Source organism: Athalia rosae, chromosome 8 (assembly GCF_917208135.1).
Source record: "Athalia rosae chromosome 8, iyAthRosa1.1, whole genome shotgun sequence".
Taxonomy (NCBI): Eukaryota; Metazoa; Arthropoda; class Insecta; order Hymenoptera; family Athaliidae; genus Athalia; species Athalia rosae.
The window spans coordinates 5657082-5677728 of record NC_064033.1 but is presented as its reverse complement, the minus strand read 5'-3'; the positions used below and the strand labels follow the sequence as shown (position 1 = coordinate 5677728).

At 43.1% G+C, this 20647-nt stretch overlaps 3 protein-coding genes across 8 annotated transcripts; 1 reads left to right on the top strand and 2 right to left on the bottom strand.

The window, feature by feature from the left end:
* Window positions 1–52: 52 nt before the first annotated feature.
* Window positions 53–14405, bottom strand: LOC105686521 (mitogen-activated protein kinase kinase kinase 13). Of its 4 annotated transcripts, none has more exons than XM_020852715.2 (12): window positions 13845–14405; window positions 6252–6520; window positions 5988–6174; window positions 5720–5911; window positions 5477–5635; window positions 5130–5397; window positions 4792–5018; window positions 4376–4700; window positions 3885–4288; window positions 3554–3775; window positions 3267–3462; window positions 53–3141 (listed from the first exon to the last, which is right to left on the bottom strand). In XM_020852715.2, exons 2-12 carry the CDS (start codon window positions 6517–6519, stop codon window positions 3016–3018), a joined length of 2574 nt encoding a protein of 857 aa, XP_020708374.1. In that variant the 5' UTR covers window position 6520; window positions 13845–14405; the 3' UTR covers window positions 53–3015. The 4 variants fall into 4 exon arrangements, with proteins under 4 accessions (XP_020708374.1, XP_048515240.1, XP_012256857.2 ...); XM_048659283.1 differs by lacking the exon at window positions 13845–14405 and adding an exon at window positions 10994–11127; XM_012401434.3 differs by lacking the exon at window positions 13845–14405 and adding an exon at window positions 10994–11127 and having other exon boundaries at window positions 3554–3772.
* Window positions 11071–20640, top strand: LOC105686204 (peptidoglycan-recognition protein SA-like). Of its 3 annotated transcripts, none has more exons than XM_048659316.1 (7): window positions 11071–11208; window positions 12397–12585; window positions 13344–13519; window positions 16509–16673; window positions 18504–18904; window positions 18968–19180; window positions 19251–20640. In XM_048659316.1, the coding sequence occupies exons 5-7, from the start codon at window positions 18565–18567 to the stop codon at window positions 19778–19780; spliced, it is 1083 nt and encodes a 360-aa protein (XP_048515273.1). In that variant the 5' UTR covers window positions 11071–11208; window positions 12397–12585; window positions 13344–13519; window positions 16509–16673; window positions 18504–18564; the 3' UTR covers window positions 19781–20640. The 3 variants fall into 3 exon arrangements, with proteins under 3 accessions (XP_048515273.1, XP_048515274.1, XP_012256252.2); XM_048659317.1 differs by having other exon boundaries at window positions 16509–16677; XM_012400829.4 differs by lacking the exons at window positions 11071–11208; window positions 12397–12585; window positions 13344–13519 and adding an exon at window positions 15230–15744.
* Window positions 15751–18291, bottom strand: LOC105686270 (tubulin delta chain-like). The gene has a single exon (XM_012400925.3). It carries the CDS (start codon window positions 17711–17713, stop codon window positions 16364–16366), a length of 1350 nt encoding a protein of 449 aa, XP_012256348.2. The 5' UTR covers window positions 17714–18291; the 3' UTR covers window positions 15751–16363.
* Window positions 20641–20647: the final 7 nt, after the last annotated feature.

Sequence of the window (20647 nt, the reverse complement as noted above, 5' to 3'; positions counted from 1 at the left end):
ATGTTCGTCCTATCGTCACGAGTGAATTTGAGGGAAAGGTCAAACAATGGTATTCATGTATGTAAAGAAATTTTATTGTATAGCTAACACACAAACTTGTGTTCTATATCTAGGATTATAGGACTACAGAACCAGTCAGTTTTTAGCTGCCACTTTGTGAATGAAGTGATTTTTAGGCTATTTGGCGCTACGCATACAATCGGTGGATACATAATTTTACGGCCGTTATAATATGTGCCTACACATATGGAAAATTATTTAATTTCGCTGAGCATATACGTAATAATATAAATATTATATTGTATCATATTTATCATTAATTCTTACTTTCTTTTTCTTTGTTTGTTTTTTCTTTGAATTTTGTAAATGTATTGTCTTTATTTACATGTTATAATAATTGTCGTTAAGGCAATTTGAGTTTCGAAGCAGGTACACGAGATGAAAGCAAATCAAGATTTCTGATGATCGGTTTGTCTGAAAATATTTGAAAGGAGGCACCTTGAGTAAGTACCGCTGACACTAAATTTGAAATGAATAGTATTTTTCATGTGTTATTGTTCCTTCGTTTTGTAATATAAGTTAGCTTAAAGTAACATGCTGGTTCAGAATAATAGAATGACAGGCACCTATTGCCACTTGGTACCCGTAATTGCGGTATCAATTGCACACTTTATCATAGACTTGATTAAATCCTAATTTAACAGTTGCCGTACAAAGCATAATTTACTTTTTCCATTTACTGCCTGTAGGCACTTAGTTCTTTGAATTTATTTACTTAGTTTTTTGAGTAATGAGCCTTTTCAAACAAGATATAACGAGTCCGTCTGAAATCTGGCATCAGAAATCACTAATTACAAATAAGATATCGTTACACCGATCGTGTTGGCGGTTGAACATTCAATTTTCAAAAGTTAACTAATTCGCTTAATGGAATGTTCTATAATTCGTAACGGATATGAGAATACTGAGATATGCTTAAACAATGTGTGAATGAATTTTAAAAACATATTGCAAATTTTTACTCGATAATAAATTTCATCTTTGATTACAGCTGCCTGATCTCATTAGAAAAGGTCTATTGTCGCAACGTTTATTAATTGTAAGTATAATCTAAATATGATTATAAATTTTTCAGCTAAGATGTTTCTTTTGCTCTTTCTTGCTTTTGCCTTTTGCTTAGATTTATGTGTATATTTATAATTTTTAAACGTCTAAATAACCTATGAGGCAAAGTAGTTCCATATAACAATGATCGTTAAAGTAAATGGTTTGTGAAAATAAATATCATCACCGTTGAATGAGTAAATGTTACACAATGTGTCGTACATCTATGTATACGTTGGAGATTATTTTAACGTTACAATTAATTATAATTATTTGATGTCTATATGCTACATTTCCTGAATTTTACTACAACACAAAGTACAACACAGATTATACAGATTGATTTGACTCGATTACAAGTTTAAATATATTACGATAGGGATGAATCGATGCGTCGAAGAACCGAGTTACCTGTACGAACCAAAACCTGACAATCGCCCTTGGTCAGAATGAATATGCCTTTTTCAAAATTTTATCTGAGTAAATACAGCTGCCGATATCCAAAGAAATTGAAAAAAATAAAATTTGATAATTATTTTTATGCAGCTTTGGCAAGGGAAATTAGTGAGATTCCAAGTACCACCTGCTATTCTATTCCACATCGTTAAACTATCTACTAAATTTTCATTGACTTTTATTAATTTACTCACTATTAGGTATATTTATATATTTTATCAAGTCACTCATATTTGTACCACGACATCGTAGGACTAATTTTTTCTTTTCTTCTATCATCGGAGGAAACTACTGGTTTATACATATCATTTTTCGCATTAGCGACGTTATATTCTTCAGGGTACAACAGAAGGTATCGGAACCATAGATGAGCTTTTCCAAATTTGGAAAATAGGATTGTACTTTAGTGTAATTTTACTACACTGTGTTTAACGTTTAACAGGCAGCCTTGGAATCTTAACTAGTTAATTTTTCTACGTTAAAAATTTCAAGCGAGACTATTTTCTTCTTTTTTTTTTTCGTTCTTTCTTTGATAAATAAGGCACCTGGCGTGTGAAAATCTACGGTGATAAAAACATCGCTCTCAAAATAATAGATTTCTCGATCAAGACCGCCGTCTAGATGAACGTGATGCTATCGATTTTCATGAAAAAAAATTCAATCGTAAAATTATGATATTCACTGACTACAATAGTTGCTAAAAGGAACTGTAAAAAAAATACAAACTAAATTGAAATGATAACGAAGATTTCAAATATGTTCTTGTTCGTGGAAAAAAAAAACAAACAAAGTTCGCGTAAACAAATGACTATCTGCATCAACATTCGATCAAACAAAATGGCGAATCTTATGGACCGTGGTATGATTTTTTATTCTCTCTTCGCATAAACAATTCCGATAGCGTTATTTTTTTCGTAGTAGTATCTCGGGTATATAGGGTGTTAGTTTTTCTCGTACTCGGCGAACGAGTTTTATACTATTACGTTAGCTACATAGTTATATGGCACTTCGTTTTTCAAGTTTATCCGTTGATCGTGCACCCCGAGTCCGCGGTACGAATCCAGAACGGGATTCTATCAGAACACGAATACCGGAAAGTGAACTTTGACGAAATTTCAATTGATTCAAGTGTATAATATCTGATTCATTCTTTCGCGCTAATGAAAATGTTAAAATTCGAGTATGTATACTCGATACAAGAATTGATTTATGCGATCTTCTTTCGTCTCATCAACCGATACTATTCTTTCGGAACTATCTGTTGTACCCTTCATTCAAACCATACAAAACGTAGTATTTATTGCATTAAGAATATCAGAAATGTATCAGACACCGTCATCCAGCAGCCGACCATACATTATCTAGTATTTTACATGTTATGGTAATGCTCTTTGTATCTCTTTAAATATATATAGTCTATAAATCAGTAATTATAATTAAACTAGTAGCTAAACCTTAGACAGTGCTTTCGATTTTTACAGATGCTTTCGCTGGCTGTGACGCAATCGTTGTATCACTGACTTCGTCGGTCTCTGATTGACTCGACATGTCCGAAGTGCCGTCGTCGTCTATGCCTTTTCTCTGTACAACAAGGAATATCTCAAACAACTAGTCTACCAGATATTTTCGTTCTTTCACCAACGAATATAACGAATCTCAGGTGAATCTTTCGACTGTTTTCTCAACTAATATTTCATCATTCTTACCTTCTGCGAATGTTGTATGTGGCGAAGAGCCCGCTGAACCTCTGGGTTGCTTTCCAACGTGGATGACTGACTGGATGGCGGGTGTGAGTATTCGGAAGTGTTTTCTTCGTCGGAAGCGAGTACGCCCTCAATGTTGGTAGGTGTTTGCTTGAACCTCCTCATTCTGCAACCGGGTCCTATGGGCCTCCTGGCGATACTGTAACAGTCAACGGACACAACGGACGTCAGAACCGTTGGAAACTTCACCCCTCCGACGACCTCAAAGGTTCCTTCGGAGTCTTACGTACCTCCTACGTCTCAATGAAAAGTTGTAAGTATAACGAGGATCCTCGCCCTCTTCGTCGGACCAACTTTCCTCGCACGCTTCATCCTCGTGGTCACAAAGTGAGTCCATACCGTCCGAACATGGTCTCGATACGCGATCAGAATCCATGTGTATGTCGTTCCCACTAATAATTACTCCACAAAACTGTCCCGGGAGCTGTCCTCTGTGATCCTCTTTGATCCTGCTGATAATTTTTATATTCAAGAATCAAGAATCGTTACGCGAAGTGAAGGAGAAATCTAAAATTCTACACCGATTTCAAACAATATCTGTTTATTACACATCGTTATTACCTATGTGATATAATGACATCGTCGCAGTTCCCGTTATCAATAGAAGAAATCAGTCGGTTGGCGTTTAGAATCTCGCTTACTTTTCTACCGAGTGTTTCTAGGTTATCATCGTCACTACAATCTCTGAGTCTCTCGTTCCCATTGGTGTGATTTTCATCTGGAGGTTCAGGGCTCGAACAAGGACTAGATTGCATCCTGTAATGAGTTTCGGAAGTAACTGTGTTGCCGTTGAGACATTCTGACTTTCGTCGGGAAGAGGATTGCCTACTGGATAGTTCCAATGCAAATTTATCAACGGAGACACAGCCCGTTTGTCCAACGGGACTGTGATCAGTTTCGCTTAGATCCAAAACTTCGGTCTGAGTTTGGCTGTCGACGTATCGATGGTTACTTGTGTCAGCGTTCTGGAATTCGGGTAAGACGTTTTATGAATTGATTTTAATTTTCTTGCAACGGCGGAAGCAATCGGTTGTCATTTTTATCATATTCACCTTCCTCTCGTGATGAGGACTCGTTCTCGGGCTCGAACTGACGCCGCAGCCAGAACCCACCCTCCGATGTCTGTATTTACGCTGCTTGAAACTGTTGGCAGGTGCCAACACCGTGACTGGTTGATTCGATTCGTTTAATTGAGTGTACAGAGTTGCTTTTACAGGACTCTGGGGGGATTCAACAGGCGAAGGAGGCGTCGTAGGCGTCGAAGAGGTGGACACAGGTATCGTTGGGTTGCGTCGACGGTGGAGCCTCTCTTGAGCCTTGAGCAACGGATGCACCAACCGTTTTTTGCACTGCTTGTATCCGGTCTGCTGTTCCCTCCTTGGAGAAGAAATTCGATGAAAGTTGCAGACTTGGAGCGCAACAGAGGAAAGGTGAGGTTTGAATATTTAGACGTTCAAATTACACTCACTTCACTACGTCTCGCTCTCGCTGTTCGAGTTGCAGTAGAACAGCGCTTAATTCCAGATAGAGATTGTTAGTTCTCTCGAGCTTGCGCTCGTAATGTTCTCTGATGTCCTGGGCGTGTCTCAACTCGTCCTCCCTACGTCTTATGAGATCTGCCTCGAACCGAGGAGTACTGCAACTATTAGTTTGCATTTGTTTCATATGAACCCTGATCTCTTCTTTCCAGGATTGCTGAGGATCATTAAATTTGATTTTAAAAAGCTGAACGCACAGTTCTGCAGAAATGGTTTTTGTTTTCCATTAGTTTTCTCAAATTTGATACATACACGTTTAAACATTTACCTGCGTCTTAAAATACTCGTCAGGTTTGGTGCTGAGAACCTCGACAGCTGCGATTTCCAGGTGAATCAGTATGTGCTTGAAGGACGGCCTGTTTCGTGGCTTCGCGGCCCAGCACTGTTTGACGAGGAGTCTGAAACCCTCCGGACAACTGGCAGGGATCGGCAGATGGAGGGAATTGTTTCCCACACCCCAAATTATCGCTGACGAATCCACATCTTTGTACGGTATCTCACCACTCAGGAGCTCCCACAGCACAACTCCGTAAGACCTGTGTAAGTATTTTTCGAATCAAATAGAACGTCGCATTTTCGTGTCTTTGAGTTAAGTTAGAACGAAGCAGTGGCTACCATATGTCAACTTTTTCGGAGCACGGTTCGCTCCGGATAATTTCTGGAGCCATCCAGGCGACGGTACCGGCAAAGCTCATCCTCGTGCTGATCTCGTTCCATTCTCTACTGGTCCCAAAATCGCTGATCTTCACAATTTCTCCTCGACCAATCAGCACGCTGTAAGTTGAAAAAGAGTTGGTCAAAAATCGTTGATAACGTGACAGATAGGAATCTGCTGTCCTTCCCTCGACAAAGACTCACTTTGGACTCTTCAAGTCTCGGTGAATAATTTTGTGGGAATGGAGGTAGTGCATGCCGGCCGCGATTTGTTTCGCCCAAGAAACTAGTCTCGGAGGAGGGACGGGCTCTCCAGCTCGCAGCAGGTCGTACAATGGTCCGTACGGACAAAATTCCATGATTATACAGTAGCATGGTGCATGCGTACAGACCCCCCTGTAAAATGGCAGCGAAATCTTGTAGCGAACTCAGAAAAGTTTTGCATGGCGAAGCGAGCCAGTCTTTGACTTACTTGAATTTTACAATATTTGGATGGTTGAGCTTCCTCAAATGTCTTATATCGGTCTCACGAGGTTCTCTCACTTTCTTAACAGCCACGACTTCGCCGGTGAGCTTTCCCCTGAACACTGCGCCCTGGGCTCCGGACCCGAGCCATTGTAACTCGCTGATCGACTCGAATGGGATCTCCCAATCATCGGCTGAGGATGAATAAAAAGTGAGCATGGACGCAGGGTAAGTTGTTTCCAAGTTAGCGTTACAAGGTTAGAGTGCTTACTCTGATGTCCCTTGATTTCATTGACAGCAGCCTTTCCAATGATGGTCCAGACGGGTCTCAGGCATCCAAAAATTCCTTCGATCCAGCCAGACCTTTGAGCATCGAGTGTACCGGTGCCCGGAGAACACTTTGTGGTACTTTCGCTGGACTTGCTATCTGCGCTCTCCGTGTTACTGCTATCGGGCAGTGGAATTTCATGAGGACTAGCTATCGTGAGCCCTCCGGCTATGCCACTCAGCTGCCCCAGCTCTTCTTGAATACACAGCATGCTGTAAGTAAAGAAATAAAGAGCTATACATTCGACTGCGAAGCATGTTTGAAAATTCTGCAGACCTGGAATCGTCGAATGTCATTTGACCGGAGGGCTGTTATTGCATTTCATTTTCACCGGTTTTTGTATGAAGAGTTTTATCGGAGTGTGCGAAACTTAGAGAGCTCGGACACGTCGCTATCTTATTAATCTCACCGATTACGTCAGTCGCGTCACAAAAGTGGTTGGAATTTGATTCTTTCCGATAGAGAATATCTGTCACGTAAAGTTTCGCGAGTCGTACGGAAGGTAACCGTTGCAGAGTCCCTGTCAGTTTCCATGATTCTTTTATTTTTTTTTCTTCCACTCGTCAACGTTTATATCTCGTAAACGTTTGTAGAAAATAAAAAAATCAGCGCTTTTCAAATACCAGCCCCGTAATAGAAAAGATCGTTAAAAAAAAAAAATTCCACACCAGCGATCAGCGGGCGGTGAAATGAAATATAGATCAATCGGAATGAGGATATCGTGACGATTAAATTCAGCCGTATTTAATCGTTATCGTATCTAATAATATCGATCTGATAAACAACTTGTCATGAAATTCCGTTCATTAGACGCATATAATTGTCGTGAATTTTTTCCTTTTTCTTTTTCCTTCTCGCAATTATTTGTCACTATAAATAAATACACTCGCGGGGCAACAGAGGACTTGCTTTGTGAGATAGAAATAAAAAACTTACCCCGAAAATGCGAATATTGGAGGGGAGTAGAAAAACGAACACTTTAACTAATAATCTAACTACTATTTTCTTCTCTCTTTCTCTATCTTTTGGAAGTTGTAATATGATGTAGAAAAAAGATACAGAAAAAAGAAATATAATCGATATAGCATAATTCATATTTGTCCTTTAGCATATTTACATCGCTCTGGGGAACATGTGCAAATACCATAATGCGCGTTGTGGAAAAATGTGTAAATTTTCCACGATTGTCGATATAAAAAAAAAAAAAAGATAATTAAAAAGATAATTAAAAAAAAAAAAAAAAACAAATGCGCGTCATTTCGAGAGCGAATATCATGTTTTGTTTTTTATTTTATCAAATCATAAATTATGTAAAATTCTTTTTACAACGTTATTATATCATACGCTCAATATGCGTGTTTGCAGTTTTATTTTTCTAAAATAACAAAAAAAATAGAAGAAAGAGAGAAAAAAAATAGAGGGAAATTTGGCTCGACGAATTTAGTGAAATGTCGTATTTTAGCAAGGAACTTTGTGAAATTTTCTGCCTGAGAAGATTGTTGTTTTTTTGTATTTTCAATTTTGGGACGCGATCGTCATCGTCATCCGATATAACATCATCTCGGTCTCCTATCAGAAAATGAGTATAGATATAGAAATTGGGACAAGTTTAAATCGAACGTGAAGATAGCTGCGAATCGTGCCGCGTGTGTATCGGACGGGTGTACAATATACATATCTTATCTAAATATATTATCATGATTACGGTGAAAATTTCTTGGAAATTTGGCGAATCGCAATAAAGGAGAAGAGGATGAAGCAGAAGGAGGAGATGAGGAGGAAGGAACTCACCTCGTCGTGACGTGACCTGGTACCGCGTTCCCGTCATCCTGTGTTTTCTTAATAAAAAATCGGGCAAACACCATAGTTCCGTTTCAAACATATGGACCGCGATATTGGTAGTCACGAACAATCGGGGAATCGGTCGGCCACGGTATTTTCACTGCACAGAACGGATGGGCGAAGTTCGATCGAGATTATATTTCGCCTATTTTCTTACGCCGCGTTTCGGTAACGACGGAAAAACTCGACGTAAGCACGTATAGCGTTCTTCGTTGTTCGCGGTGTTTGCGATATTCGACGTGGTGGTAACGCGCGATTTCGAGGCACGAAAAATAATAACGCTTTACCGAGACGTCCAGGTGGGCGCAACCGAACCGACGTACTCGTTGTCCCGACGAATCTGCAACGTTCGCTGTATCGGAAAAGAACCGTTCGCTATGATTATATCCCTACGCCGAAAGCGGCTTATTATCTCGAACCGCGGCCAATAATTGCGCTCCGCTTTTTTTTTCTCTCCCTCCCCGTCTATTTTTCCACTTTATTTTACATTTCCCCACTCGCTAAGTGCGCGCACATGCCGCCAATGAAATGAAATGAAATAGCTATTGATACCGTCGATCGTCGATAATAACCGACGCCGACTACTCCGTGTACGCGCGAGGTTCCTCGAACTTCTTCTTCTTCGCCGTCTCCTCCCTCTTATTTTCTATTTTCTTCCCTCCGCGCATCGATGCAAAATGCACGACGATAATCGGGGGGGCGAGAAACAAAGAGACACGCAAAGACCACGACGACCACGACGAGGACGATCCGAACCTCGAGAGCTGCGATCCGCGACTGGACGCGATTTTATCATCTTTCTCCTCTTGATCTCTCTCTCTCTCTCTCTCTCTCTCTCTCGCGCCCACCTTGTTTTTCTACTCTCTTCCTCCTCTCGTTTGATACGGGATTACACGGGCACGCACCGTTGCTTCGCCGTATAACTCGTGACTTATTGTCAGCGCGTGGGCCTTGACGTTTAACTGACGTACTTACGATACAACGTATCGCAAAACACATGTACGCGCGATCGTACGTGTGATGTACGTACGTACGTATCGCCGTTAGACACCAGCATGGAATATCGACGCTTTGCCCACGATTCATTTTACTCCTCCTCCCGTTTTAATTTATTTATATTTTTCTTTCCTTCTTTCTTTCTTTCTGTCTTTCTTTCTTTCTTTCTTTCTCTCATCTTCTTCTCTGTCTTCGTGTCGTCGCACGGTAGGGTGGAAGGAAAGTCGAACGGATTTGTTTGTTTTTCGTTTCTGACTCCTCTTTTCGAAATTAATTAGGATTCCTTAGACGGAACTGCTTTATGATTTGTGTGTATAGTAAACGTCCCTTTTTGGTTCTCAGGTCGCCGGAGCTCCTCGCTACGCCAATGCGATATCGGAATCGCAATAAAAACAAGGCGAATGACCAGATACGGATGCGGAATGAAGGTAACCCCAACACGAGCCTCGAGTGTATCGTGACGGACTAACAATAAGTAAGCGAGAAACAAAGCCACCTGCGGAACGTATGAGACAAGGTGAAGATGTTCGCATATCTCTTCTCATTCTTTTCTTCTTATTCTCTCCGACGATTTTTAGCCGAAATATATTTCACCTCCCGTTTCTCATCTCTCGTCGCGGATATTAAAGTTTGACGCGCAACGTTTATTTTTTTAAATACCGAGGGCAAAAAAAGTAACGCATATTTTAGCGGAATTCCGATCGTGTCGTAGCCCCGGAATCCGACCCTTTGTTGTCAGTCTTCTTCCGCCGATGCCTCTTTCTCCCTTCATTTTATTTATTTATTTTTTTTGTTGCTTTGGCTACACTTCCGATTAGGTCCCAACTTCGATTTGTTTCAAACTTCGTGGTAGAAATTTTTTTTATAGGTCCCTGAGTAATGTCTATAGGATTTTTTTTTTGGTTGCAATATAAAAACTAATCTAAAACATTTTTTAGCTATTTTTTTTTGTCATTTTTTTTGGCTATTTTGTATTTATTAACATTTAGCTATTTTTTTAGCTGTTTTTTTTAGGTTCGTTTCAAGACTATTTTTTTTTTTAGCTATTTTTTTTAGGTCAATTTTTTGGCCATTTTCTATTAAACAGTTAAACAAATTTTGTAACTTTTAAAAATAGTTTAAACAATTACAGCGAGCGATTTCGAATTTTTTTCCACAGCATTCATCGCTATTTCATTGTAATTATTCGATTATTACGAAACAAAACATGGCGAAAAAATTTAATTCGCGCGAAAAAAGACACGTGGAACCTTTTTTCCAACGGTCTAAATGATGTCTCTGTAAATTTTGAAGCGAATCGGAGGTGGGACCCAATCGGAAGTAGTATAGCCTTTTCCTTTTCTTATTCTCGACGTTATCTACCCGGGGGCAAAGCGGCGCTCGACGGACCCGCGGTCCAGATAATTTCCAAGTAAATTTCTAGAGAAAGGATCAAGGACGCCAACTGTACAGTTGGAGGGCAGAACGGGTGTCCCCGGTCGAGCCCGAGGATCCGCGGGCCGTCAAAAAACAACGTTCGGATTTCGTACGGTTTGACGAAAATTTTTCTCACCGCATCTCCTCACAGTTTCTATTTTGGATTATTTCTGCAAGCTCGCGCAGGCTGCACCATAAAGCGAGCAAAATCAAGTAAAATCCGACGCGACGCTTTAATTCTATTTTCGGAACATCTTTCCCTCAATTTATGTACATAGCTATAACGCGCGTGTGCTCCGCGCCCGAATACCTCCAACTTTTCCCTTTCTTTACCCTTCTTCACTTCTCTTTTTTCGTTCAATATCCAGTTCGATGCCAGAGGAGACGAATGAGGGGGAAAATGAAGGAGAGGAAGAAACGGCGCGTCTTACCTGTTGGTGAAAATATGCGTTTCCGGTTGGGTCGCCGAAACTTTTTCGAATTCTTCAGCGGCGTCGGCGTTGGACGTCTCGAAGTCGAAGACCTCCGATTGGGAGAGCGTGTCCGCTTCCGCCGGGGTGCGCATCCTAGCGCCCCTGATAATTTCGACGTCCTAATCCTGGAGGGCATAAACGGAAGGCGAACCCCGATTAGAATCTGCGGGAGGGTGAGGCTGTTCGATCTTGTATTGGTCAACCGGTAGACGGCAAAGTCCGACGAAAAACCGAGTAAAATGCGACCACGAAACTCGTAATTCAAACTGCTGAATCTATCGGCTTTTATCGACTATTCGACGACGGAGATCGGCGAAAAAAAAAATTCTCATTTTCTATTTTTCCATTTTTTCAATCCATGTGATTTGTATTGAATGATTTTCAATTTTGTTGGAACTGAAAAATTGAATTTGAAAAATTTTTCATTCCGTTTTTAGTTGGAAATTTATATTTTTCAATTTTTCAGTGATTGAAAAATGGAAAATTTCGATTTTTCCATTTTTTATTGATCGAAGAACGCATAGTTTATTTTTATAATAATTTTGATTATAAAAGTAACGATTATTATTATCATCGAAAAATGTCTTATCATTGCAATAATTATCATTGGTAATTGAATTTTTTTTAACAACAATTTTCTACAATTATCAAAATTCACACTATTTTAGTTAGGAATATCGATTTTTTTGGAACGCTGTATTTATTCTATATTTAGGGAGAAATCGCAATTTAACTATTGAAAAATAGTGTTTTTTCAAATGATTTTCAGATTTTTGAGCTCACAATCAGGTAATTCAAAAATATATACTATATTATTATCATAAATTATTATTATAAAAAAAACTTATGCGTTTTTCGATTAATGAAAAATGGCGAAATGAAAATCTTCCACTTTTCAAATAACGAAAAATTAAAAAATATAAATTTCCAATTAAACGAAATGAAAAATTTTTCAAATCGCATCTTTCAGATCCAATAAAATTGAAAATTTTCCAATACAAATTACATGGATTGAATAAATGGAGAAGTGGAAAATGAGAATATTTTTCTGCCGATTTCTGCTTTGACGATAATCGCGTTGGCCTAGGTTTCTGAAAAACGTCGGCCATATTTTTTCGCCACGGTTCTAAAGTTCGCCGACCGGCTTAGGAAAAAGGGCTAACTTTTCGAGGGACTGTACTCATTACCTTCCGGGTAAACTCCCCTTCGGCGTCGGTGAATCCAATAAGAAAGAAAAAAAAAAAAAACAACAACAACAAATCCGCCCGAAATTCTATTTCGTTGAGAAACGAAATTTAGCGATATTCCAACGGTACCTGATCCGTTGTGACAATAATCTTTGTTTTTTCTTTTCTCTACAGCTACCCTCACCACTCCCACATCTGTTGTGACTCCACTGTCGTTCGCCACCGTCTGAAATCGCCCTTATCTACGCCGAAAATCTAATTCCGGGGGTCCCAAACCCGGAGTGAATGAATCGTGGGTGGTAAGCGAGACAGAAAATAAGGAGGGTCGCCCCCGAGGGCGGCTGCACGTCGATAAACCCGCAGGTAAAAGCAGAAAAGTTGAAAGCGGCGAACATTTTCGGGAATAGTTTCTCCCTATTTTCGTGGCGCACGTTTTTTCCTCGCACCGGATGAGAATCGTCGTGATTCCGTGTAAAAGTTTTCGCTCTGAGAACCGCTGACGGGCTTCTTCTTTTTTACCGTCTGTCTCCGCGGATAACTCGCATTAGGTTATTTCGTCCGGCTCGCCGTGCACCGTACCAAATTCCGGCCACCTCGCGAACGAAAATGCGCCCGAAAAACGGAGCGCTCCGAAATCTTCGCGGTTTCTCTTTTCGGTTTTTTCGCTTTTCAAAATATTCGCGGCTCACGGTTCGTAGGCTATCGATCGATCGCGCCGACGAAATACTGCGGAGCGCGTATTCGTATTCTGGTAATACAGGCGCTGAACATGTCGTCCCAGGCATTCACATTTCCCATATTCGATCCACGGTTCATCGGACGCGTCCGCCACTCGATTTTCCTCGTGATCCGGACGACCGAGATAATTTCGCGAGACCTTGAAAAAGGGCGGAATTACGGCCGTTCCTAACCTACGCGCACACGATGTCGGGGGATGCGAATCGACCGAGGGTAAGAAAAAAAAAACAAAAACAAACGAAAAGCTGGGGGCGATCGCGTTCCGATCGGCCATTGTGCGACCGCTTTTTCTTTCAGTGTTGTCTGCATGGGGATCGTAGGAGAATAGAAAAACGGAAAATCAGGTCGAGAGCGCGTAACGAAGCTTTGCGTTGTATTTTCAGGTGCTTCGGTCGTCCGAAGAGGAGGACGAGGAACTTGCCGACACGGACTGTACCTCGCAGGTAGTCGGAGGCTGCCCGTGAGAAGGAGAGAGAGAGAGAGACAGACAGAGAGAAAGAGAGGGAGAGAGAGAAGGAAGAATGTTTTGAGGGCGAAAAAGAACACAATAGAGTTGCAGGTAGGCGAACCGCGTCCCATAGGAGTGCGGGGGATGGGGCGGTCTGCCGCTAAAATTATCGCTGTCGAGTTTTTTTTTTTTTTTTTTTTTTCGTTCGAGGGTAAGAAACCGAATTATTATCCGCCGCCGAAAAATTCCTACCCACATTCCGAGTCGCGTACGCGCTCGCCCGAGGCTTTCACTTTCCATGCCCGAACGACTTGCACAATTGTTTGATTTTATTTCTATTTTTTTTTCGCGTCGCCGCGGATATTTCTCACAAGCCGTGCGCAGATTTTCCGATTTCTTTTGACTTTGGAAAAACGAAAGATTTGACGATTTTTACCTGGCCGTTTTTCTCCGATGCAGAGGCGACTCGCCGTTGTTGTGTGCGACGATCTGGCGGCTGCTCGCGGTTTTCGTATTCCCGTTACGATCGTTTCTGTCGTCGTCGTCTGACGATTTCCATTATCACTCCGTCGGTCGCGTGCGTTAGACGCCACGGTAAGATTCTCAGCCGTAACTGTTTAGCACTTTTTTTTCTTCGTCGTAACCCTCGCGCGCACAAACGGTGCCTCACTGATCGGACGGTGCAAAAAACATCCCTGACAACCGCGCGACCAACGCGTCCGTCTGACACAAACACAAAATGGCGTCCGACATCGCGTGCGTGCGTGCAGCAGCAGCAGCAACAGCAACAGCAGCGGCAGCGGCAGCGGCGGGTCTACAGCTTTTACGAAAAGCCTGCAGGCAGCGGCGGAGGGGAATGTTTCGCGGGTTCCCTAGCCGTTTCGTTCCATTCTCTCTCGCCGTATTTTTCTCTCTCCTCAACGACGAGAGCTAAACTATCCCCGCCCGGCTCTACAGCGCGTAATCCCACACGATACCGTCCGGAGGCTTCGAACGCCACGTTCACTTTGACGCAGGTCGCCTTCGGCGGCAGAAAACTCCGACGGCGCAGTCCCCTTCGCTTCGGTGTGATACGTATACATGTATCGGTAGGATATTTCTCGCTCCGAGGAGAGCGGGTCCTCCTCCTCCTCCTCCTCCCCCCCGCCCCGCCGCGCACCCCCTCGTCCTTCCAAATTTTCTCTCCTTCTCTTCTCGCTCCTCCTCGAGGGTGGCTTTCGTTCCCCCAGAAAACCACCCCCTAGGAGACGGTCGATCCCGTCAATGACGTCATGTAACGCGGAGACGGAGACTCCGCGCCAGGGTCAGGTTAGGTGCGGAAGGGGGTGCGATTCGGGGGCGGCTCCAACCACCCGCACACACCCTCCTCGACGCCTGACGTCATACCGGCTTCCACTTTTTACTCCCATTTTATTTTTTCATTTTTTTTTTTTTTTTTTTTCGCTTTACGACGACCCGCGCTCACGTTTCCAGGAACTCCCGGGGATCGCCGACGAAACTACCCCCGAGGCGAAAGAGGAAAAGAAAAAAAAAAAAAACTGAGAATTCGTATCCCCGAGGACCCCTTTTCCGGGAAACCCCGGGGACTCCTCTGGACGGGATATTCGCGAGGAGGATTCTCAGGTGCCTGATCTGCTGGATTATTTCTTGCCGCAAGGTCGAAAAACGGTGCGGCGGTGGGGGGGGGGAAGGAGGCTCCGTAGTGACTCGGAGCTCGCAAGGGTTGCGTTTCGTTTTCGACGTGGGGTGAATCACCCCCGGTTTGACGAGGGTCGCGAATTCAACGCGCGATGATTTCATTACGCGTTTTCGCGTATCGATCGCGCGTAGATCGGTATCGTCCCTTTTCTCGCTCCGGATAGCGGCGCGAACTTCCGGTCGCCCGGAATCTTGACCCAGTGACGAGGCGTAAGCGTTCGCGGAAAACGCAAAACGCTTCCGCGTCCCAGGCGGCTGTCGTCGTCGCGGTCGTCGGTTTCTGGGAATTAAACCCCCGGGGTCGACCCGTTGCGTAATTTCCTCCCCTCCTCCCGAGTACTTGTAAGATCTCGCGTCTTTCCTTCTCTCCGTTCGCGGCTCACCCTCCGAGTTTTTCTCGCCGACGAGTTCCCCGAATTCGCTGGCCGAGTGCTAAACTGATTCCGGGAATCCTGACGCTGTGCGGAGAAGAGCGGATCGAACGTTCGAAACGGCTGTTATACCTATACCGCGACGAGCAGCGAAATGGAAACGACGAAGTTCGACGGAGTTTCTCTCCCCACCGTGGGAGGCAACCCCCCCGAAATAGTTGTTCCCGGAGATTCTTGGAATATCGTCTGCAGTTTCCCCGGGACGAGGTAGTATAACAACAGGAACGCTGCGTAACCGCGAATTACCGCATCGTTTGATTAACGTAACCGACGACGTCCACGTCATCGCGGAGCTTCGGTTACTGGCAAATGAAAAACAAAAACAAGGATCTCTTTCGCTGTCCCCCGGACCGAAATCTCGTGGTTTTGTTTGGAAAATCAATCCGTATTGCTGAAATATTGCATCACACTCAAAATTCGGATAACGTATGTTCCAGGGATAAGGAAAAATATCAAAAAACAGGATTCTTAGATCCGGTTTTCGGCGTTTCGGCACGCGTTCGAAATAATCATCGATATATTTTTCCATGCAGGCGGTTGCGGTCGAGCTATCTTGTTTTCGTCGCGATTAATTTTCCCCCCTAAAATTGCGATCGAACATTTGCCAGACGGAAACCCGATAGTTTACCGTTTCATTTTTTACCTTATCTCCGCCGACGTTCGACATACACAGGTTTCGATGTTGCCTTATCATCGGCGAAAAATGAGGAAATAATTGAACGTATCAAAAAGTTTATTTTACAGAATTTACACATCGACTTTTCCTATGATCAAAGTTCTTTTTTTCCCCCACTTAAGTTTCAACCGAAGCAAGGGTTCCCTGCGCTCAAGGAGAGATTTCCTCGATATTCAGTTCTTTGTAAACTTTAACTAAATTTTCGACTTTGGCGAAGGCTTGCAAAAAGTCATCTTCGCCCACACCGTGCTCTTTGTACTGGTGCAAATACGCTGAATGTACGTAACTGTTCCAGGCCCTCTCGACGACCAGGTTGACCGGCAGATGCAATTGGGAGTTGTTAGTAACGAGAGATGAAAATTTGTCCCTGCCAAGAAGTCTTCGTGGCTGATGCAACGTGGAGAACCTCTGGGAACTCGGAACGAAGTCTGCGTACAGTTCTCCACCGGACAATTCTGTGGCAAGTATGGGATCATTTTCCGTAGAAGCACCTCGTGTGATCAACATGTTCGATACAGATGTAGAGTAAGCACACGTCGGTTTGGAAGGTACGGAGTTTGATGGCATCTTTGTTTCCACGTCTGTCAATTTTAGGTCGAGCGCAGGTATTCGCAGCATCTGTTTGAGATGTCCGACGATAGAATGCCACTTGTAACCGCTGTCGTATGTCGAGAGAGCAGAAGTAGCTAGCGGTGAGGTTTTGATAGCTGCTAATTTGTATTGGGGGTGAGGGGTTATTTGGCCAGCGATCGACGACAGAATATTCGTAGTTTCAGAAACAGGCTGCAAGACCGAAGCCAGCTTGCAACCGATAATGTTATTCAAGTCGTTCAAACTTGTGTTCCGAGCTCTCACGAGGCTCTCGCAGATACTGTGGATCTGATCGTTCTCAAACATGAAAATTATATCGGAGACCTCGTTCAGCTTAGCTAGAGTCAACAAAGTGTTGTAATTTTGGGTGCATACCTCGCCAGATGCGTATGGCAATACTACTGCGGTGGCAATTGTTTTAGTTGTAAACTCATCGCGAATAATCTCCATGACATGACTACCGACTCCTGAACCCGTACCACCGGCAGAGCTTAGAAGGGCCAGGATTCCTTCCAAGGAATCAACCCTTTCTATCTCTTGTCTCACCGCTTCGAGAGCAGCTCCCGTCAATTCGGATCCCTTTGTGGAATATCCGTATGCCCAATTATTTGCAGATCCTCCACCCGAATGACAGCTCACGACGTTGGAAGGGCTGTAAGCCCACGTTGAGTCGCTGTCGCTGCATATTCTGCGTATGACTTTTTGCTCCGTATCGATTAAAACAGCCCTTGCCAGGTGTTTGCCATTTTTGGATAACCCTTTGAACCATTTGTCAAATCCAGATTGCGCGTATTCCGAGTTGCGCTTACTCGACAGCCCGGTATTCTGGGAATACAAATCCGATGCAATGTTAGAAAACAACGTGTGACCCACTTGATTTCCGCACTGCCCGAATTGCAGTGTTAGCATTTTAATTTACTCGACAATGCCCACGGATTTCCTCAAATTTCACCTAGTCGTGACGATAAGAACCATCGAAGCTTCGCATCGGTGGAAAAAATAGCGAGAATGAAACGTCAAATAAACTCGCAACGATCCCGCCATTTTCAATAGTCACGTGAACGAACGTCCAGCGACCATTGGACCCGATGCGAAACAAAATACAGCTGAGCTTCGGTTTCGACTTCATGAATGGAGTAGATTGTACGAAATATCGATCCGAATACGCGTACGTATTGTTGCCAGAACAATTCCAATAAAAAGAATTTCAATTATAGCATAACGTCGAGTGTATAATCAATGAATCCGCAAAGGACTTTTGACCCCGCTCGACGGCCAATACAAGTCGGCGAAATTGCGCAAGCGCCCGCAGGCGGTCTCGACACTTGGCGGGTCCTGCCGGTAATCTGTCAAGGACAGAGAGTCATATCAGTGTGCGGTCTCCACGGTTTATCATCGAAAAAGTTCGGTTTGAATATCATCAGCGCCAGGAAATTTATTCGCCTTGTCAAATTGCAGCAGAACTAATCGTTCGCGATCGCCATTACGTAGTGACAATTTCCAGTTTCGCGCTGTATCTGCACGTGTTTGTTTTGCGCTTATTTGTGAAAGATTAAAAATATCGTCGCGCTTCTGCGTTTCATAAACAATTGAGATATGGCATCCAACGCGAATTTTGCCAACATTCTTTTTTCCTCGTCCTACGTACTCGCGACTCTCTGAGTGACAAAACTTTCTATCACATGTTTGTCATCAACAGGTGGAGGAACTTCCCACCAGCCAGTAAACGGTTAGAATAGCGGTGGCATTGGCGACACACGATGAGAGAACACAGTGAAAATGTGACGTCTGTAAGTGTTTCTCGGAGTGATTCCTACCCCGAATCGGACGAAGATGAGGTCTCAACTGTCGAAGTCGAGGGTTACGAGCCGCACTCCTCTGATGCGGTTGGACTTCCAGGCTTGGATGCGATCGACCATGGAACCACCATAGTAACTATGACGAATAGTAGCAATGTAGAAGTTAAACCGATAACGCAATACATAGGCCCGGTGACGATACATCAATATTTGAACAGGGCCGAGAGCCTTGATCACCGAGGTCCCGTTGCTGCGCTTACTCCCATTTCAGAAAGTACCAGCGAAACTGTCAACGAAAATGGTAAGAATCATGGCGTAGCTCTCAAAGTCCCAATAATTTTGTTGACGTCTATTTTCACCCTAGTTGAACTTCCCAAGGAATCCGTACCCAATCATACGCCACATTCGCCTAAAGAAAAACTCTACCATGCCATGACATCAAATCTGCCACGCAAATTGGGATGCGTCCTCATTCTGGCGGTCACCATTACCAGCGTTGCATTGGTCGTGTATTTTACTGCACCCAAGAAAGATTACGACGACAGCACGGTAACCTTGCCACCGAATGCGGATTCAGGTACAGAATCGAATCGATTTATTGAGTGATATTATGAGGTTGTTTCAAAGGATGACGTTCTATATTTCAGAGGATGACCATGACTTGGGCAACGACATCCACATACTGACGAGAAGGCGATGGGGGGGCCGCCCTATCCTGGACGGCTGGCAAAATCGAACGCTCGTTCATCCGGTAAAATTGATTGTCATAGCTCACACGGCAACTTCTCAGTGCAAGACGGTGGAACAATGCTCGTCGCAACTGCAAACTATACAAGGTCACCACGTTGGAAAGTGGGACTACGTCGATATTGGGATTAACTTTCTCGTCGGAGGTGATGGAAACGTCTACGAAGCACTGGGCTGGGATATTCGTAACTACGTAAAGAACAACTCTATAGAGATATCATTCTTGGGGAACTACGTATGGGACTCTGTCACCGACAAACAACGAATGGCGGTTCAGTTGCTGTTGAACCGTGGAATCGAACTTGGAAAAGTCGATGAAAATTATTCCCTGGTCGCTCACAGCCAGGTTTACAACACCGAGAGCCCCGGAAGATCTTTGCTGCAGGATATAAAGAAGTGGCCGCATTACGACAACCGCACCTACACCTAGAGAAATCTCAAATCAGTCGCTAAAGCTTGTTACATTATTCATTAGACACAAATGACATCGAGCCTTCTTCGGAGTGTTTGACCGGTGCCTGCACAGGTCTGACTCAAAGCGAGCACCGCTCAAGGCCACGGATGTCGAGGGACAGGTGTAATGTGAGTATCCAGATCTGACGTATTTCAATCATATACAAAGACAATGGCTCTCAATTTTTCGCAATCGTACAAAATTTGGTCCTCCGACGAGGGGGACTTTTCAAATATTTGGGGTCACTCTCTTTCCTTTGGGAGTCGATGACTATCTCCGACCTTCAATGGTTTTTATCTCCGTCGATTCGAACTGCGAATCCGTTTGAAAATTTGCTCAAAACGTACATCGGTTGAAAAGAAGTCTGGAACAGAAAGGTGTGTCGGGCGCAGTCGTGCCTTCGATTTCTTCGAACAATCCGTCTGCGTCGATTGCTATCTTTCAAGCTATTTTTACCGTTCGAAAAAACTTTGATAGTCAATCAATTAGTCATTTTCTATACCTACGTTGTTATCGTACCACGCGTACGCATGGGAACCGCAATATTGTTGTATTGTAGATTTGATTCGACCAACGTTTATAAAATTTACAAATATCAACAAGAGCACACTTCGATATTTTTACAAAGAAACGAAAAAAGAAATTATCATATAAAATAGAGAAATACGCATATATATATATATATATTTTATACAAATTTTACAAAAGTTGTTATTGTAATTATATTTAAATGTAAGACTATGATGTGTCCATTATAAAAAAAAGCAAAACGAAAAAAAAAAAAAAAAAAACAATGTTTTGATGTTCGGCAATAAATTCCGTTTTTACAATTTTTAGAACGTC